General features: G+C 39.8%; 1 protein-coding gene across 5 annotated transcripts in view; it reads left to right on the top strand.

The window, feature by feature from the left end:
- Pikfyve (phosphoinositide kinase, FYVE-type zinc finger containing) overlaps positions 1 to 13,554 on the top strand; it is a 95,632-nt gene extending 82,078 nt beyond the window's left edge. For all 5 annotated transcript variants that reach the window (XM_055616667.1, XM_055616665.1, XM_055616668.1 and 2 more), the window contains 8 exons: positions 786 to 950; positions 2,712 to 2,771; positions 4,532 to 4,708; positions 5,730 to 5,833; positions 7,643 to 7,771; positions 8,839 to 9,100; positions 9,651 to 9,725; positions 10,289 to 13,554. In XM_055616667.1, coding sequence (XP_055472642.1) covers positions 786 to 950; positions 2,712 to 2,771; positions 4,532 to 4,708; positions 5,730 to 5,833; positions 7,643 to 7,771; positions 8,839 to 9,100; positions 9,651 to 9,725; positions 10,289 to 10,404 — 1,088 coding nt within the window. In that variant the 3' untranslated portion in view covers positions 10,405 to 13,554. The remainder of the gene's footprint in view (positions 1 to 785; positions 951 to 2,711; positions 2,772 to 4,531; positions 4,709 to 5,729; positions 5,834 to 7,642; positions 7,772 to 8,838; positions 9,101 to 9,650; positions 9,726 to 10,288) is intronic.
- Positions 13,555 to 18,662: the final 5,108 nt, after the last annotated feature.

The following is an 18,662-nucleotide window of genomic DNA, read 5'->3' as shown; positions in this document are numbered from 1 at the left end:
GTGATGAAAAAGCTGGAAAGTGAGCCTGTGTTCCTTGCAGTCCCCATTCCCCTTACTAGAGGACCCAAATGAAGCTTAAGCTGCCCATCTGTTACATCTTTTTAGGGAGCATAGGTTCAGAACATGCATGGTCCTTGGTTGATGCTTCAGTTTCAGCAAGGGTGCCTTTGGTCCCTGGTTAGTTGGCTATGACTCTGGGCTAGCTGGCTCTGTTGATCTTCTTGTGGAACGCCTGTCACTTCCAGGTGCTGTTCTCTTTCCTCCCACTTTTCCACAAGACTCCCTTCGCATTGCCTAATGTTTGGCCATGAGTCTCAGCATCTGTTTTGAGGCGCTGCTGGGTAGAGCCTCTCAGAGGACAAGTCAGTCAGGGTTGTCTCCAGGCCTAGCAGAGTATTGTTCATATTGTCGGGGGGAGGGAGGTTGGTGCTCTCTGGTAGGGTGGGTCTTTGGTTGGACCAGGCATACTCTATTGCTATACTACAAGAACTCAGTAGTTTATTCTACTGCTTAAAATATGACTGCTTTTAAAAGAGTTTTGAGTGGCTTTCTGGAAAATTTCTTACATTGTGACCTTCAATCAGCAGAACATTATCGTGTTTCTGATGAGGGCACTTACTGACTACAAATAGCAGTAGCATGTGGAATTGCCATCTATAAAGAGAATCTGCATGATACAGACTCATTAGCATCATGCAATGGTTACTGCCAACAAAAGGCTGAAAACGTCTATTTTCGAGCTTTAGTGACCTCTGCCTAAATTAATGTTATCTTTTATTTTTAAGCCAAAAAAGCTTCGGGAATGTTGTCTTTCTTCAGAGGAACAGCAGGGAAGAGCCCCGATCTCTCTTCTCAGAAGAGGGAGACCTTACGCGGGGCAGACAGTGCTTACTACCAGGTTGGGCAGACCGGCAAGGAGGGGACAGAGAATCAAGGCCTTGAGCCGCAAGGTATGTTCAGTTGGCCATGTGTGCTTGTTTTAAGCGTGAATTAATTAGCTTTGTGTATTTTCTTACAGCTTTAAGTAAATAACTTTGCTGAGGACAGGGCATTCTCTTCATTATAATGCTCTGTGTACTAGACCAGAAGCAGCATGGGACTTGGAATCAATCTGGCTTCAAATGTCTGTACTTGTTATTTCTTATGTGTCTGTATCCGAAAAGAAGTAAAAGCTAAATGGTATTATACATGTAAACATAATTTACAATATGTACTTAATATCCTACTATATATGTACTTAATATATATACTTAATATCCGACTACCCCTTCCAGATGTTGTTTGTATCTTTTTTTTTCCCAGTCCCTGCAATATTATGGCTGTTTATATGCACCTTCATTTTGATATTTAAAAACTATATTTACCTAATTATGTTTGGATTTGGCAAATTTGATCAACCCTGCTACCTTTTTTTTTTTTTAAAGTTTTATCAGAATATGGGCATGTGCATTCATTTCCTGTTGTCTGATTGCTTTGCATTAAATTGGCCAGTTGAATAGTTGTAGCTTAGTGAATGAATTCCTATTTGGCTCTATAGAGAAATTGTTTGGTGATTTGTAAGTTAGGTCATGGAATAGTAGTTTAAAAGCTAGCAACTGTACTTTCTTGTTCATGCAGGGATTTTGTCTTGTTTGTAAAGCCCTACTCCTAACCAAGAAGCTGTTAGCAGTTGATTCCTGCTGGGAAAGGAGAGTCGGTTCTCTCCAGTGGAGTGTCATTGGGTTTTTCCACCACACTCCAGGGTAGGCCCCATGTGCAGGAGCAATTGGCCAACACAAAACAAACTGTGTGCTTTGTGTTTGCTTTTGTTTTTTTGTATGTGTGTATGTTCTGTTTTGGTATTTTTTGTTTTACTAGGTTATTGTTTTGACTTTCATCTCTTGTTTTTTGTCTTTGTTTCTTTAGAAAGAGGGAGAAAACATAAGACCATGAGATTGGGTGGGTAGGAAGGTGGGGAGGATCTTGCATAAACTGGGGGAGGGCAAAGAATATGATCAACAGATAGTATATAAAAAAAGAAAAGAAATCAAAACTGCAGATTGGCTTGGTGGTACACAACTATCATCCTAAGATTCAGGAGGCTGAGCCAGGAGGATTGTGAGTTCATGGTAGTTTAGGCCATATGGTAACACCCTCCTTCAAAACACAGCAAAACAAAACAAAAAATAACAGCAACTGAAACATTTTTTTACTAGTAATTAAGATGTCTGTTTAATATTCTGTATGTTACCATTAGACTATAGATATCTATAATATGTCTATAATCTATAATGGGATATGAAGGGATACAATGCCTTGAAATGTGAAACTTATGGGATGATTTGTCTTTGAAATATTAGGATGTTTACTAAGATTTTATTATATCAAAGAAGCATTTTTTACATATGTACCTAGAAAATAGTATCAATAAATATGGGTAGAGAAACCATGAGAATTCTTTGTATAAAAGCTGAGTTTACAGTATTGCTGTCACAGAAATCACTTACATGTAAGAAAAGTGATCCAGCTTGAAATATTGAAATCCTAGGAAAGAGCATACATTCTTATTGTAGACATTTGTACAATTTATCTGTCTAATGGGTATTCTGTAGTGATTTGACTAGGATATTTTTATTGCTGCTTTGCTAACATTTGTTGCTCTATTTAGTAAAAAAGGAAAAATGAACTTATTACTAATGTTTTGCTTTTACTAATGATATTAAACCTTTTAGATGAGGTAGACGGAGGAGATACACAGAAGAAACAACTCACAAATCCTCATGTGGAACTTCGTAAGTATGCAATAACATTTTGTCTAAGGACAGGGACTATAAGATACGTAACTTCATTCTAGGTAAATGTACTGATTTTTAAAAAATTGTTAGCTGTTGTACGAGTTTTATTTAATCTATAATTCAATTTATAAAAATTTGTATTATTTAATTTAAATTATAATTTATTTACAAATTATACTTTAATTTAACTATTTTCTTACTATGTGATTGAGAGACATGGAGCTTGGCAAGCAGCATTAAGGTATTTATTTAGGGCTGGGATGAAGTGTTTGCCTAGCATGTTTTTGGCACTGGGCTCAATCTTCGGTATTATATGCTCATAAAAGACATTGTTGAAGAATTACAGGAGCCCCACAAGGAGACCCACAAAGCCAAAAGAGCTGGGCCCAGGGGGGACTGCAGTAACTGATGCATCAACTGATACATAGAGAGGACCCAGACCCCCTGCTCAGTAGCCTATGGGCAGCTCAGTCTCCATGGGGGTTCCTGGTAATTGGAGAAGAGACAGTCTCTGACATGAATTCAGTTGCCTGCTCCTTGATCACTTCTTCTTGCTCGGGTGACCTAGCTAGCCCTCAAAGGAAGAAGAGCTAGGCAGTCCTGATGAGACCTGATAGACTAGGGTCAGACAGTAGGGGAGGAGGACCTCCCCTAACAGTGGACTAGGAGGAGAGGGATTAGGGAGGGGGTGGGGGAGGGTGGGACTGGAAGGAGATGAGGGAGGCAGCTACAACCGGGATACAAAGCTGCAAATAAATAAATAAATAAATAAATAAACTTTATATATATATATAAAGTTAAAAAAGAAAAATAAAATGTGATGGTATTTACATAACTCTGTGAACAGGCAAAGGCCCTGAATTGTATACGTCACATGAATTGTATATGTGAACCTCAGTAAAATAATTTTTTAAAGGGTTAAAAAAAAAAAAAGAATTGCTTTAAAAGTATGGTGAAGAAAAACAGCAGCCAGTGTAGAGGTAGAGCAGAGTCTTCTATTGAGTTCTTTGAAGATGAGTAAGAGTGTGGTCAGATGATATTTCCTGATACTGTGAAGCTGACATAGCACAGTTGCATTACGAAAGATGCTCTTCTCACCCCCACCCCCCATATTAGCCCTTCCTGGTATGTCAGGGCACACCACAACTGAGTATATCTTGATCCCCTAAGGCCAGTCAAGGTATTGCTGCCTGGGGGAAGTGATCCAAAAGCAGGCAATGGAGTCCATGTTAAAAACAGCCCCACTCCTTCCCAGGCACCCTATATGAAGACTAAGCTGCCTGTCAGCTGCATGTGTTTAGAGAGCCTAGGTCCAGATCATGCTCCTTAGTTGTCTCAGTCTCTGAAAGCCCCAAGGGAGGGGAAGTGTGTATGCATGGGGGGCATCCTCAAGATGTAAAGTAAATAAACTAATATAAAAAAAAAATTGGATAGGGAAAAGCAAGAGTTGGCATCCAGAGAAATCAGTATTGTGTATAGACAGAAGCCTGAAATAGTAATATCTTTTTGCTGTGGTGAGGACTAATAAACTTATTGGATTCATACACACACATGCACGAAGAGAAAAAGAGAGAGAGAGAGAGAGAAAGAAAGAAAGAAAGAAAGAAAGAAAGAAAGAAAGAAAGAAAGAAAGAAAGAAAGAAAGATGTTCTCATGGAGAATCCTAATGGTTGTGCTTGGTGCTTAGAGAGGGAAGAAGAAATTTTCTGCTTTATATACCTTTTGTTTTTTTGTTTGTTTTTGTTATCTCTTTGTAGAATTTTCGGATGCTAATGCCAAGTTTTACTGTCGGCTGTACTATGCGGGAGAGTTCCATAAGATGCGTGAAGTGATTTTGGGCAGCAGTGAGGAAGATTTCATTCGCTCCCTTTCTCACTCATCACCCTGGCAGGCCCGGGGAGGCAAGTCAGGAGCCGCTTTCTATGCCACGGAAGGTAATCCATTTCACTCACTGGTGGGGAACACTTGCTACTCTTTGCCTTGAGACTATAGGAGAAGCCCTTGAAGTAGGCATTGTGTATTAGCTGAATAAAATCCTTTAGTTTCTTTCTGTTTCTGAGAAGAGTAAAAAAAATCTTAAAACACTGTATAGGCTCAGACATTGGTCAGATACTTACTGAACTTTCTGGTTCTGAGTTTTCCAAATGCATGTAGAAACTGTTAGTTACTTTCATATCTCTGTGATCAAAATCCCTGACAGAAACAGCTTAAGTGGAGATAGATTTATTTTGGCTCATGATTCAGCCCCTGGGTGGTTGGCAGTGGGAGCATGTGATGACAGGTAACATTCACATCATGACAGACAGGAAAGCAGCAAGTGAGGGATGGGGATAGTCTTTCTCTGCTCAACAACTGGCCCCTACTTCCTAAATGTTTCATACCTTCCCACAATAGCATCACCAGACTGAACACGCTTGAAAACATGGGGCTGTGGGGGACATTTCAAATTCATACCAAAGCATATGTAGGAAACTGAATTGGGTGCTACAGAACTGATAAAAGGTAACAGTAGAAATGTTTGGCCAGAATGTAGAGAGAACAAGATTTTTCTTAAACAGGCTTACCAATAACATTTGCACACTGACTGAATCCAGAATTACTGAAGAGAGTGTACATTTGTCACTTAATAAAAACTTTAATAACTTCAAGAGTTACTGAAGTAGCAGTGGAGTTTTAACATTTTCTTTAAGAGTTTAAAAAAATAAATGAATGAATTCATGCTTTGAACTTAGATTTGAGGGTACACTTGAGAAGTAGTTGTTCTTATCTATGTAAGCCTCGGGGTGCCTAGCATTTTAATCACTTGAGAATTACTTTCTGATCAAAATTTTCACTATGTGGTTGAAAAGAATGCCTTGAAACAGATGACTTGGGTTCTCTGGAATGATTTCACTTTCATTCTCACAAGAGACAATATGTATTGTGATAAATAAATGTGGAATTTCCTCCTTGTAGATGATAGATTCATTCTGAAGCAAATGCCTCGTCTGGAAGTCCAGTCTTTCCTTGACTTTGCGCCACACTACTTCAATTATATCACAAATGCTGTTCAACAAAAGGTAGGAATCCTAAATGCTGGCTTATGGTCACAGTGCACTGGGCTTTGTTTGTTTGTTTGTTTGTTTTGTATTTTTTATTAATATTATAATTTAAAAATTTCATTTCATTTTTATTAATTACAGTTTATTTACTTTGTATCCCAGCTGTAGCCCCCTCCCCTATCCCTTACCAATCCCAACCTTCCTCCCTCTTCTTCTCCTATGCCCCTCTCCCAGTCCAGTGATAGGGAGGTCCTCCTCCCCTTCCATCTGACCCTAGCCTATCAGGTCCCATCAGGACTGGCTTCTTTGTCTTCCTCTGTGGCCTGGTAAGGCTGCTCCCTCCTCAGGGGGAGGTGATCAAAGAGCCAGTTGCTGAGTTCATGTCAGAGACAGTCCCTGTTCCTATTATTTGGGAACCCCCTTGGACACTGAGCTGCCATGGGCTACATCTATGCAGGGGTTCTAGGTTATCTCCATGCATTGTCCTTGTTTGGAGTATCAATCTCACAAAAGACCCCTGTGCCCAGATTTTTTGGTTCTTTTGATCTCCTTGTAGAGCTCCTGTCCCTTCCAGATCTTTCTATCTCCCCTTCTTTCATAAGATTCCCTGCACTCTGCCCAAAGGAGTGAGGTATCTCAGAAGCAGAAAGGCACACTTGGTATATACTCACTTATAAGTTGAAATTAGACATATAATATAGGATAATCATATTAAAATCTGTACACTTTAGGAAGCTAATCTAGAAGGAGGACCCTGGGTAAGATGCTCAATCTTCATTCAGAAAGGCAGATGGGACGGACATCAGAAGAGGGAAAAAACAGGGAATAGGACAGGAGCTTATCACAAAGGGCTTCTGAAAGACTCTACCCAACAGGGTATCAAAACATATGCCGAGACTCATTATTATCATTTATTATAATTTATTCAATTTGTATCCAGGCTGTGGCCCCCTCTCTCATCTCCTCCCAATCCCACTCTCCCCCTTCTCCTCCTATCCCCCTCCCTATTCCACTGATAGGGGAGGTCCTCTTCCCCTTCTATTTGACTCTTGCCTATCAGGTCTCATCAGGACTGGCTGCATTATCTTCCTCTGTGGCCTGCCAAGGCTCTACCCCCAGGGGGAGGTGATTAGGGAGCAACACTGGGCTTTTTTATATTCTTAGTTTGTCTGATAGAAGTTGTCTGTGTGGCAAGAGCAGAAAGTACTTGGATCTCTCTTATTCTGTTGCCATGTGATGGAAAGCAGTTTGTAGATAGTTTTCCTGCCTTTGAGGAACCATGTAACCTCAAGCAATTAGCTTTTGATTGTTGTGTACATACCTACATACATATAAAAGTTAATGTAAGATATTGAGACCAGGTGAAATTAGGTGCCTACTTAATAACATATTTTTATTGAGAAAAAAGTGTGAAGCATATGTTGAGAAATGAGGAAATGCTTTCTGAGCTAGAAAGGAAACCACTGAGTGGCTCATGTTTTTGTCATTGAGCAGTGACCTTGTCCTGTAAATATAGTTTTTTTTTTTAATTGTTGTCAAGCATTAATTTATTGTAGATTGCTTGGGGAAATGATGTCCATATGATGATAAGGTTTTTAAATTTGAACACTGAAGGGCTCTCATGCTGTGCAATATATGTATCCACTACTGCTGTTACTGACATGTGTTATATTCAATTGCAGTTTCTGACACTAAAGGGGTCAAAGGTCTATTCCTGGTATATCAATAGAAAATCGTTCTAAGCTGTTAAATGGAAAAACCAGATATCATATGACTTACAGATATTCTTATTTTGGTAATAGTTTATTTTGATCTTTTCTTGATTAGAGGCCCACGGCTTTGGCTAAAATTCTTGGCGTTTACAGAATTGGTTATAAGAACTCTCAGAACAACACAGAGAAGAAGTTAGATCTCCTTGTCATGGAAAATCTTTTCTATGGGAGAAAGATGGCACAGGTGAGGACACTGGACCGTGAGGCGTTCAGCTGTGAGGAGCTTTTGAACTTTGGTTTTTTAGTGTAGCAAATCTGAGTAACGTGTTAGTCAGTGGTACCCATTTAACTTATTTTTTTGGAAGAAAGAAAGATTGGTATGTAATTCATCCTAAAATTTAATATATGCAATGTTCTAGAGTCAGGTATTTGGTGGACTAAGAAGGCAGGTGTTCTACCATCTTAACTTCAAAACTGACTTGGCTGAGACCTGGAGATTCTAAGCTCCTGTCAGCCACTTCACTGTTTTCAGACTGCAGCTTCGTCTAGAGCTTATGAGAATGGCATTACTACCTGCTGTGGCTAACAAGGCACCCAGTCTAGACTTTAACAGTGCTTTTCCAAGTGCTGCTCCTTCAGCTGTTTCTAGTGTGAAGACGAATGCTTTGTGCTTACATCGAATTCAGTGTAGTAGTTTGTCAGTGATAACATCTTTGTATGACAACACAGGCTGAGCTACACTGTGTTCTTAATTCTGCCAGTAGCAATAGCATGTTCACAAGCAGATTAGTTGCCTAGCACTGGTAGAACATACTCTAGGATGAACTGGTCCTAGTCATTAAGTTTTTTGACATTTCCTACCCTCTAGATTGTCTGAAATTTATGTTCTCATTTGTATATCGCTTTAAGTAATTGTATAGAGTTTTTAGTGTTTTAAATTTCCTAAGACTATTTCCTAAGACTATTCTTCTTTCATACTGTTGGACAATCCAATGATAAACTTGTTAATGTATTTTAATATTGGTTAAATTGACAGATTATCTCTGAATTATTTTAGTAACTGGGTATCTGTGTATTATTTCATATGATGCTATTGTATCACCATGAATTTAATGTATCATATACTGATTACTTCATGTATTATATAGTTATATTGCTGCATATTTATGACTTAAATTAGAAAAGTTAAATTTTGAAATAAAATTTAAAAATATTTATTGTGGTAGTAACTATAAGAACTCTTTTTTTAATTGCACCAATTAAACATTTTGGCAAATTTGCACAAATAATAAAGAATTTTTGTTTTGTTAGGTTTTTGATTTGAAGGGTTCGCTTAGGAATCGAAATGTAAAAACTGACACTGGGAAAGAGAGTTGTGATGTGGTTCTACTGGATGAAAACCTCCTAAAGATGGTTCGAGACAACCCTCTGTATATTCGTTCCCATTCAAAATCTGTGCTGAGAACCTCCATCCATAGCGATGCCCATTTCCTTTCAAGCCACCTCATTATAGACTATTCTTTGCTGGTTGGTCGAGATGACACTAGCAATGAGCTGGTAGTTGGAATCATAGGTAAGCCATAGGTAACTGTACTTTGTTTATAGTGCATGACTAAAGCTAGAATAGAATTTCAAAGATTCTATTGAATTAGTTTAATATGATATTACACTGAATGTTTTTGGAAGCTTTCATTTATAATTTCAGGCTAACAAGTTTTTATTCTAGTCTGTTCTATTCAGTTTCTTCATTTCAAAAAATATATAAATTAAAAGGTAATGATAATCTCTTTAAAAGGGGGCACTGAGTCAGGTGTAGTGGTGCACAGCTTTAATGCCAGTGCTCGGAAGGCAGAGGCAGGTTGATCTCTGTGAATTCAAGGCCAGCCTGGTCTACAGAGCAAGTTCCGGTATAGCCAAGGCTACACAGAGAAACCCTGTCTCTACCCTCTTCCCCCCAAAATGGAGGTACTGTGCCACAGTTGTGAGAATTAACCAGAGCAAGTGGGGACAACCCTTGGAGCAACACTGGTAAAGGTGCCATAGAAGTGGTAATAGGCATGCTACTGTTCTGGCTTATTCTTGCAACAGCTTTTCTGTTCATGCTGCCCTCTTTCCATCCCTAGATTATATTCGAACATTTACATGGGACAAAAAGCTTGAGATGGTTGTGAAGTCAACGGGTATTTTAGGAGGACAAGGTGAGCAAATGCTGTATTTCCTTTTAAAACTCTTCTCATATAGTCGATGAATATTTAAGACTAAAGTGTGGTAGCCATCATGGTGGTGTGTTTCCCAGTGCTTATGAGTCGGAGGTAGGAGTACTATGAATTCAAGGCTATCTTTGGGTACATAAGACCCCCTTTTACAGACAAAACAAAACCCAATATGGTTGTCTCTGTTTTTTGTCATTTATAAAATAACTTTAATGTGAAAAGTATGTAAGTGGTGAAATACTGGGTTTAAATGCCAGAGTTTTTCAAAGTAAATTTTTAAAAAGCCAGAAATTCTGAATAAGATTGTTTTTAACTAATACTTGATATCTTCTAGATTCCACATTTCATTTCTGAGTTTAGATATCCTTTACCTCACTCATCTTCAAAAAGACTCTGCCCATGGTAGATATAGCAGATACCCCTTCTCTCTCAGAGTGCTTTGGCATGTGGAAGTTTATAATTGGTTAAGTCAGTTGCCTAATTGAATTTTAATGTGCACTCACATGTACAACAGCTTTATTCCTCCCTTTTGTCTTTCATTGTCTTAGGTAAAATGCCAACTGTGGTCTCTCCAGAGTTGTATAGGACTAGATTTTGTGAAGCAATGGACAAGTATTTCCTGATGGTGCCAGACCACTGGACAGGATTGGATCTGAATTGCTGAACTCATGCAGATGATTTGAAATAGACCGAAGGAAAGTGGATCTAAGGAAGAAACCCAAACTATATGACATTTTATTTCTTTGTCACATATATACCACTTGAACACAAAAACCTTTCAGTTCTGGGGCTGTCTATAGACTTCCCTTTAACTGCAGGGTAAAATCTCTGTGAATTGTACTTTGCTTCTGATACTTACAGTTATCTGCCTGTAAAATGGGAAATTGTACAGAGTTAAATACAGGTTCTTTTCAGGGGGTTGTGAACATATAGGTAGAGTAAGTAATTGACTTGTCATATGTACTAACTCAGTTGCTTGAAGAAGAAAGCACTGTCTGATAGACACTGACTATCTGATAGAGACTGACTATTTGGTAGACTGACTGATAGACGCTGACCGTCTGATAGACACTGACTGTTTGGTAGACTGACTGATAGACGCTGACCGTCTGATAGATTGTGACTGTCTGGTAGACTGTGATTGTCTGATGGACTGTCTGGTAGACTGTGATTGGGTAGACTCTGAGTGTCTGGCACCACATTTGACACTTTTTTTCCTGAGAAGGCACTTGAAGAACTTCTTGATTTGTTTTATGATACTTGTGTAGTAACTTTATGTTCGTTCTTATAATTTCTGAAACATTTAGGAAAATTCTGATTTATTCCATTAATGGCCAGTTAAACAGGTTGGTGCTTGCTTTATTAGGAATTTGACTTATTGGGAGTCCTGCCACACTCTGTATTCTCCATCTCATCTTGTTTTTAATTGTGTTTGATGCTTTCACATTCTATCTTTTCTACAGGTGACAAGAGCCTACAACCCTTACCTTGAAAGCCTGTCTAGAGCATTTTAAGGAGCTTGTTTAAAATGTGCTGTGTGCCAAACAGCATTTAACCTGCATGTATGTTCATAGTCTAGATTTTCCTCTTATTGTGAGGAAACAAAATGAACAGTAAATGAATCTGAAGTCACTGATTTCATAAGTACAGAATTAGTAATGAAAACTTTTTATCAGTAAAAGACTAGACCCAATCCAAGAAACTGAGAAGGAAACAGTTGTGGTTTTGTTTATTTTATTTTTGCATATATAGTATCTTTCAACACTACTAGCAGTTTAGTGGGATTTGTAAAATTAGAATGTTTTTCAGTGTGGATATTCTCATGTTAAAATTTCCACCACCCTGACCAGCGCTGCTGAGAAATGCTGAGAGGGAGAGTTACTCACACTTTTGAGAGGGAGAGTTACTCACACTTAAGGAACTTGTTTACGAGTTGTCAGTCCCATCTAAAATAAGTCCTGAAGTGTGAGGAAATACTTTTACCTTACAATATGCTAGAATTTCTCCTGGCTTTTCTGTAACAAGGACATTTGGACATTTAAAAGTTGTAAGATTCCACTGTCTTTAGACTTCCTCTAATAGCACATTAACATTCACAAAGGGCTGGATGTATTCTCCACAGGATAGTCTGCACCTGAATTAGGCAGTTTGGTAGGTTTGCTGTAGAGATGAAGCACTAGCTAGCTATTTGTTGCCTGTTGAGAGCGTGGCTAATTTTGAACTCAAAGGGTTTATGTCTGCCTGAGCCTCAGCCGCCTCAGTCTTGTCTCTGTGCCTTGGGAAGGCCGACCAAACACTGAAGAGTCCAGTTGTGGTAAAGGAGTTGTACAGACTTGAAGATTGCAAGGAACACTTACTTTCTATGCGTCTAGAACAAAGACTTTTGTCTGGTTTGAAAAGCCAGCTCTAATTTGTCTCTGTTCATTTTTTCTGTCTGATTGTTTAGGCTATAGAACCAGGAAGATGTGTTGTTTCTGTTTTTCTTTGTGTTTTCAGTACAGTGTGCATAGCTGAGCTGAGCTTCAGAGGAGTAACTCTGGACATTGACATGGCATAGCCGCCTTCTCTTGCCCCTGACTTGAAAAGCAGTTTTTAAAGTATTGTTGTATTTGATATTTTGGTGACTAAACTTTGTTAAGCAAGAGTTACTGTTTTGAAAGCCTTATTTGTTTTTTTTTAAACTTAATGTCTGGCTGGTATTAATGAAGGGGAAATGCACAATCGAACTGTTGTGCGTGGTACAAATGTGTGACTCCTGGCTGCTTGCAGTCAGTTACTACCATGTATTTGGATGTATATTCAATGTTTTGAATTGAATGGCTGTTGTCCTCTTGAGCTCCCTTCCATGGCCTAATTAATGCTGAAAAGTTGTGAATCAGGAAGAAATCTCATGCTCAAAATACAATATGAATTCCAAAGTGACTGGTAGTAACATGAGAAACTATGTCAACATGTTGCTTTGTAAAATCGTATTTATAAATATGAAGCTTTTTGATGACATAAAAATTTGTTGAAAAAATAGCAAGGATTTAATTTTATTCCTATGTGCCTGAGGGAAGAAAGCAGAAATAAGCTGTTGTGAGCCCTCTTATTGTCTACTGAGTCTACTTTATAGATTCTCAAGATTTCCTACGGAATGTCTGAGCAGTGTTTTTTAGCTGTGGTATCTGTGTAAATAATGGGGTCATTCATACCAGCGTTGGCTTACACAGTTAATGCGGTTGTGGCCGATGGCTTCTTGGCACTGTGGCCATTAGCAGTGGGCTTCTGTGGAAGTTCCAAGCTAAGTAACCTGCCTGTGGGAAGTTAGCTGACTTTCAAGTGTGAAAACTGTTTTGAGTGAGCCTGGTGGTAAGTCTGACCAGGACATTCGTTCTTCCAAAGTGACTTATGCAGTATTCAAACCATCTAGTGCAATGCCTTTTTTTTCCCCCCCCCGCTGGTTTGTAACAGGTGCAGTGTATTACAGAAAAACAAAAAAAAAACAAAAAACAAAAAAAAACAAAAACAGAAATCACAATCATGAGCAGTTTTGTTAATGCTGCTTTATCAGTTTTGTAAAAGAAAATGTACATAATGTCTTTCAATAGGTTTTAAATTAGAGGAAATAACATTGTAAATCACAGTAGCCTCCTAATTTAATATGAAAAACTCAATATTAAGAGTACTTAATGTATTATAATGTATATATTGCTCTAACTTTGTTTCCAGCTGTTTTATATGATTGACTTGTTATTTAAAGATAACTACCCTAGCCTTTTAGAGACTTGTACTGTAAGTAAAGAGGACCTTCAATAAACTGGAATTTACTTAAGCTTCTGAGTTTTGGATCTGTTTGAGGAAACTAACAAAGTAAGAGGAAGTTCTCCCTAGACTGGGCCCTCACTTGCCTCTATTTCAGTGGGAGAGTTTCGGTCTTGCTTTTGTGTGTGCATATGTGTGTGTGTGTGTGTGTGTGTGTGTGTGTGTGTGTGTGTGTGTTTTCAGACAGGGTTTCTTTGTGTAACAGCCTTGGTTGTCCTGGAACTCACTTTGTGGACCAGTCTGGCCTCTGCCTCCTGAGCACTGGGATTAAAGGCATGCTCACCAACAATTGGCCCCAGTCTTGCTTTTTGACCAGCAATGGCTTTGGCTGACTGGGCCTTCCCATTCTTCCTGTTGTTAGTTTTCTTGATAGTGTTCAAGGAAGAGAAGCCCTTTTTGTAAGGATCTGCAAATTCTGTGGATGGTGAGCCACCATCATTCCCTACTTTCACCCATGAACCTGAGGCAAATAACTGTACTGGCTGAAGCTGAACCAATCTCAGTGCTACTTACAGCTGTGGTCTTGAGCCCATGAGGCCCACTTTTATACCTGGATTCACAAGGGCAAAGCTGAGAGTAGCTGGGTAGAAAGGTTCATATTGAGTATGCCCCAGCCATGGCCATGGCTAAGTCTTGTGGGGACATAGGAGTCACAGACCTAAAGTATGGGCACCTCAGGCCATGACTGCTTGCTCTTGTGAGAGGGGAGAAATGAATGGTAGAGAAGAGACACAGTAGGTTTTCCAGTAAAATTCCTGGGTTATACGTGTAAGAAATTAAGGAGTTTTAAATTTTGTCTTAGCAATTGTATGTTGTAGTAAAATATATAGGACAAAATTTATCATCTAAAAAATTTCAAGTTAAAATTTAGTGGTGTGAAGCACTTTAACTAATGCATTACTTGAAAAACAAAATTACCCACGAATAGGAAGGGATGGGCATGTTAGCTATCAACACCCCCCTTCCCCCAAAAAACATACTGTGGAATTCAGGGAGAACTGACACTTTAGTCAACAATTACTGGTTTTGGTGAGTGTGACCATTATACGTTCATAAAAGAAAGGCTCAGACATAATGCAAAAGAAACGGCTCTTTGCCATTTATCCTGCTGCCTTGGGCTAAAATGGAAGCTGTGGGATGAGATGGAGACCCAAGTGAAGGGAACTGACAAGCCACAGACAGAACCATGTTAACGTGTTCACGTCATCTCAACAGTTACTTCACTGTTCTCTAAGCCTCTGTCTGTTGGAAGACCCCGAACCTTTCCCCATGTAAATCAGTATTGTTGATTTGTTAATCTGTAAATAAGAACATGACAGTAATTTTACTGTGGTATCTTGTTTTCCTGATCACCATTTGCTGCTTCTTATGTTGGAAAATTCTAGTTTTGCTAGGAAAAGTTCAACTTGATTGCTTTCACCTTTATTTAGGGTATTGTCTGCTCTTCTGTGACATGGTGAGTTGCTATAAGAGCTGTCCCTGGTTGTCCTTCGCCCCAGCTCTTCCACGAGACTCCCTGCGCTCCACTCATTGTTGGGCTGTGAGTCTCAGCATCTGTTTTGATCCACTGCTGGGTGGAGCCTCTCAGAGGACAGCTATGCCATGCTCCTGTCTTCGAGCATAGCGGAGTATTGTTAATAGTGTCAGGCTGGCTCTCTCCCATGGGGTAGCTATCAGGTTGGGCCAGTCATTGGTTGGACATTCATTTCCTCTATCTCTGTTCTATCTTTATCCCTGCACATTTTGTAGGCAGGTTAAATTTTGGGTTGAAGTGTTTGTGGATGGGTTGGTGTTTTCCTCCCTACACTAGGAACCCTGTCTATTTAGAGTGTGTTCTATTCAGTCTCCATGACCCCTGCTGCTAGGAGTTTCAGCTAGAGTCACCCCCATATCCTCCCAGGAGCCTACCCTATCCTAGGTCTCTAGCTTGTCACATAGGTGCCTCCACCGACGGTTTCTCTTCTCTCTGCAGGCCCTCTGTCCTCCTCTCCTACTCTTCCCAACCAGGGCTCAGGGACTCTTACAGAGACCGAATCACCAACTACAGACCATGAATGTAATGAATCTCGGCTCCTAGATAGATGTAGCTGATAGGCAGCTCCATCTTAATATGGGTTCCCTAGTAAGGGGAGTGGTGGCTGTCATTGGCATGGATTCTGTTGCCTGCTTTTTGATCATGTCCTCTTGGCAGGGCTACCTCACCAGGCCACAGGACACTAGGATATGCTCAGTCATGATGTGACTTGATGTGCTAGGGTGGGTTTGTTGAGGGCTCTCCTTTTTCTGAGGAGTAGGGGAGAAGGGATAGGGGGGAAAGGATGGGAAGGTGGGACCTGGAGGAGAGAATGGAGGGGGCTACGATAAGGATTGTAAGGTGAATTAATTAATTTGAGAAAAAGCTGTTCCTGCTCAGAGTATTTAGAGGGACAGGAATAAAATGAGGTTGCAGGGCTGGACAGTGGCCACTAGAGGGCACTAAAGCACTTGATTCTAGGACAAGTGCATTGGAGTCACAGAACAAAGAAAACTCTGACAGACCTTGGGACAAGAGGAACCTATCTGCAAATCTACTTGAACCCAGTCCTTATTCTTTAAGATTTTGTTCTCACAGACTTCCATTTTCATGCTGATGTGTCAACTCTAGATGCTAGTTTAACTATAATGCTTAACATACATGATAGAAAGATGGAGCGTTTAAAGCTGGTCTGGGCTATGTATTGATATCCTAGCACAAAAAGTCAAACTTTAAAAAAATGAGCAAATAAAATAAAACTGTAAGACTAAGTGTATTTCCTAAAATAGTTATTTCTCTGCCTGCCCACTGTAAATGCAGTTATTTCTTTGTTAATTTTTTATTTTTTAAATTTATCTTTTTATTACTTACAGTTTATTTACTTTGTATCCCAGCTGTAGCCCCCTCCCTCATCCCTTCCCAAGCCCACCCTTCCTCCCATTTTCTTCTCCCAGTCCTCCTCCCCTTCCATCTGACCCTTGTCTGTCAGGTCTCATCAGGAGTGGCTGCATTGTCTTCTTCTGTGGCCTGGTAAGGCTGTTCCCCCCGTCAGGAGAAGGTGATCAAAGAGCCAGCCACTGAGTTCATGTCAGAGACAGTCTCTGTTCCCATTACTAGGGAACCCACTTGGATACTGAGCTGCCATGGGCTACATCTGTTCAGGGTTTCTAGGTTATCTCCATGCATGGTCCATGGTTGGAGTATCAGTCCCAGAAAAGACCCCTGGGCCCAGACTTTTTGGTTCTGTTGTTATCCTTGTGGAGCTCCTGTCCCCTCCAGGTCTTTCTATCTCCTTCTTCTTTCATAAGATTCCCTGCACTCTGCCCAAAGTTTGGCTATGAGTCTCAGCCTCTGCTTTGATACCCTGTTGGATAGAGTCTTTCAGAGTCCCTCTGTAGTAGGCTCCTGTCCTGTTCCCTGTTTTCTCCTTCTGATGTCCATGATGTTTGCCTTTCTGAATGAGGATTGATCATCTTACCCAGGGTCCTCCCTGCTTAGCTTCTTTAGGTATACAGATTTTAGTATGATTATCCTATATATTATGTCTAATGTCCACTTATAAGTGAGTATATTCCATGTGTATCTTTCTGCTTCTGGGATAACTCATTCAGGTTGATCTTTTCTAGATCCCACCATTTGCCTGCAAATTTCATGATTAAGGTCCTTGTTTTTAATTACTGAGTAGTATTCCATTGTATAAATGTACCCCAATTTCTGTATCCATTCCTCAACTGAGGGACATCTGGGTTGTTTCCAGCTTCTGGCTATTACAAATAAAGCTGCTATGTACATGGTTGAGCAAATGTCCTTGTATACTTGAGCATCTTTTGGATATATGCCTAGGAGTCGTATATCTGGAACTTGAGGTAGCACTATTCCTAATTGTCTGAGAAGGCGCCATATTGATTTCTAAAGTGGTTGTACAAGTTTACATTCCCACCAACAATGGAGGAGAGTTCCCCTTTTTCCACATCCTCTCCAGCATGTGTGTCACTTGAGTTTTTGATCTGAGCAATTCTGATGGGTAAAAGGTGAAATCTCAGGATTGTTTTGATTTGCATTTCCCTGATAGCTAAGGATGTTGAGCATTTCTTTAAGTGTTTCTCTGCCATTCAGTATTCCTCTCTTGAGAATTCTGTTTAACTCTGTACCCCACTTTTTAATTGGATTACTTGCTTTTTTTGCTGTTTAACTTCTTGAGTTCTTTATATATTCTGGATATCAGCCCTCTGTCAGATATAGGGTTGGTGAAGATATTTTCCCAGTCTGTAGGCTGTCGTTTTGTTCTGATGACAGTGTCCTTAAATGCAGCTATATCTAAGAAAGTTACTCTGAAGTTGTTTTTTTTTTAACTCTAAAGTACCACGTAATAGTTGTTGTCTGTATACCATTGAAATAGTAGATCCATAAGTCTCAGTATCTGCTTTGATATTCTGCAGGGCAGAGCCTTTCAGAGGCCCTCTGTGGCAGGTTCCTAGCTTATTTCCTGTTTTCTTCTTCTTCTGATGTCCTTCCTCTTTGCCTTTCATGATGGGGATTGAGCGTTTTAGTCAGGGTCCTCTCTTTTGCTTAGTTTCTTTAGATGTACAGTTTTTAGTAGGTGTATTCTATGTTATGTCTATATGAGTGAGTATATACCGTGTGTGTCTTTCTGCTTCTGGGACAGCTCACTCAGGATGATTCTTTCCAGGTCCCACCATTTACCTACAAATTTCATGATTTCCTTATTTTTCATTGCTGAGTAATACTCCATTGTGTAGATGTACCACAATTTCTGCATCCATTCTTCAGTTGAGGGGCATCTGGGCTGTTTCCAGCTTCTGGCTATTACAAATAAAGCTGCCACAAACATGGTTGAGCAAATGTCCTTGTTGTGTACTTGAGCCTCTTTTGGATATATGCCTAGGAGTGGTATGGCTGGGTCTTGAGGAAGCACTATTCCTAGTTGTCTGAGAAAGTGCCAGATTGCTTTCCAGAGTGGTTGTATAAGTTTACATTCTCACCAGCAGTGGAGGAGGGTTCCCCTTTCTCCACAACCTCTCCAGCATGTGTTGTCACTTGAGTTTTTCATCTTGGCCATTCTGATGGATGTAAGGTGAAATCTC

This window comes from Psammomys obesus, unplaced genomic scaffold (genome assembly GCF_907164565.1).
Source record: "Psammomys obesus unplaced genomic scaffold, mPsaObe1.curated_primary_1811, whole genome shotgun sequence".
NCBI lineage: Eukaryota > Metazoa > Chordata > Mammalia > Rodentia > Muridae > Psammomys > Psammomys obesus.
The sequence above is the reverse complement of the archived record's forward strand: the minus strand, read 5'-3'. Positions and strand labels throughout refer to the sequence as shown.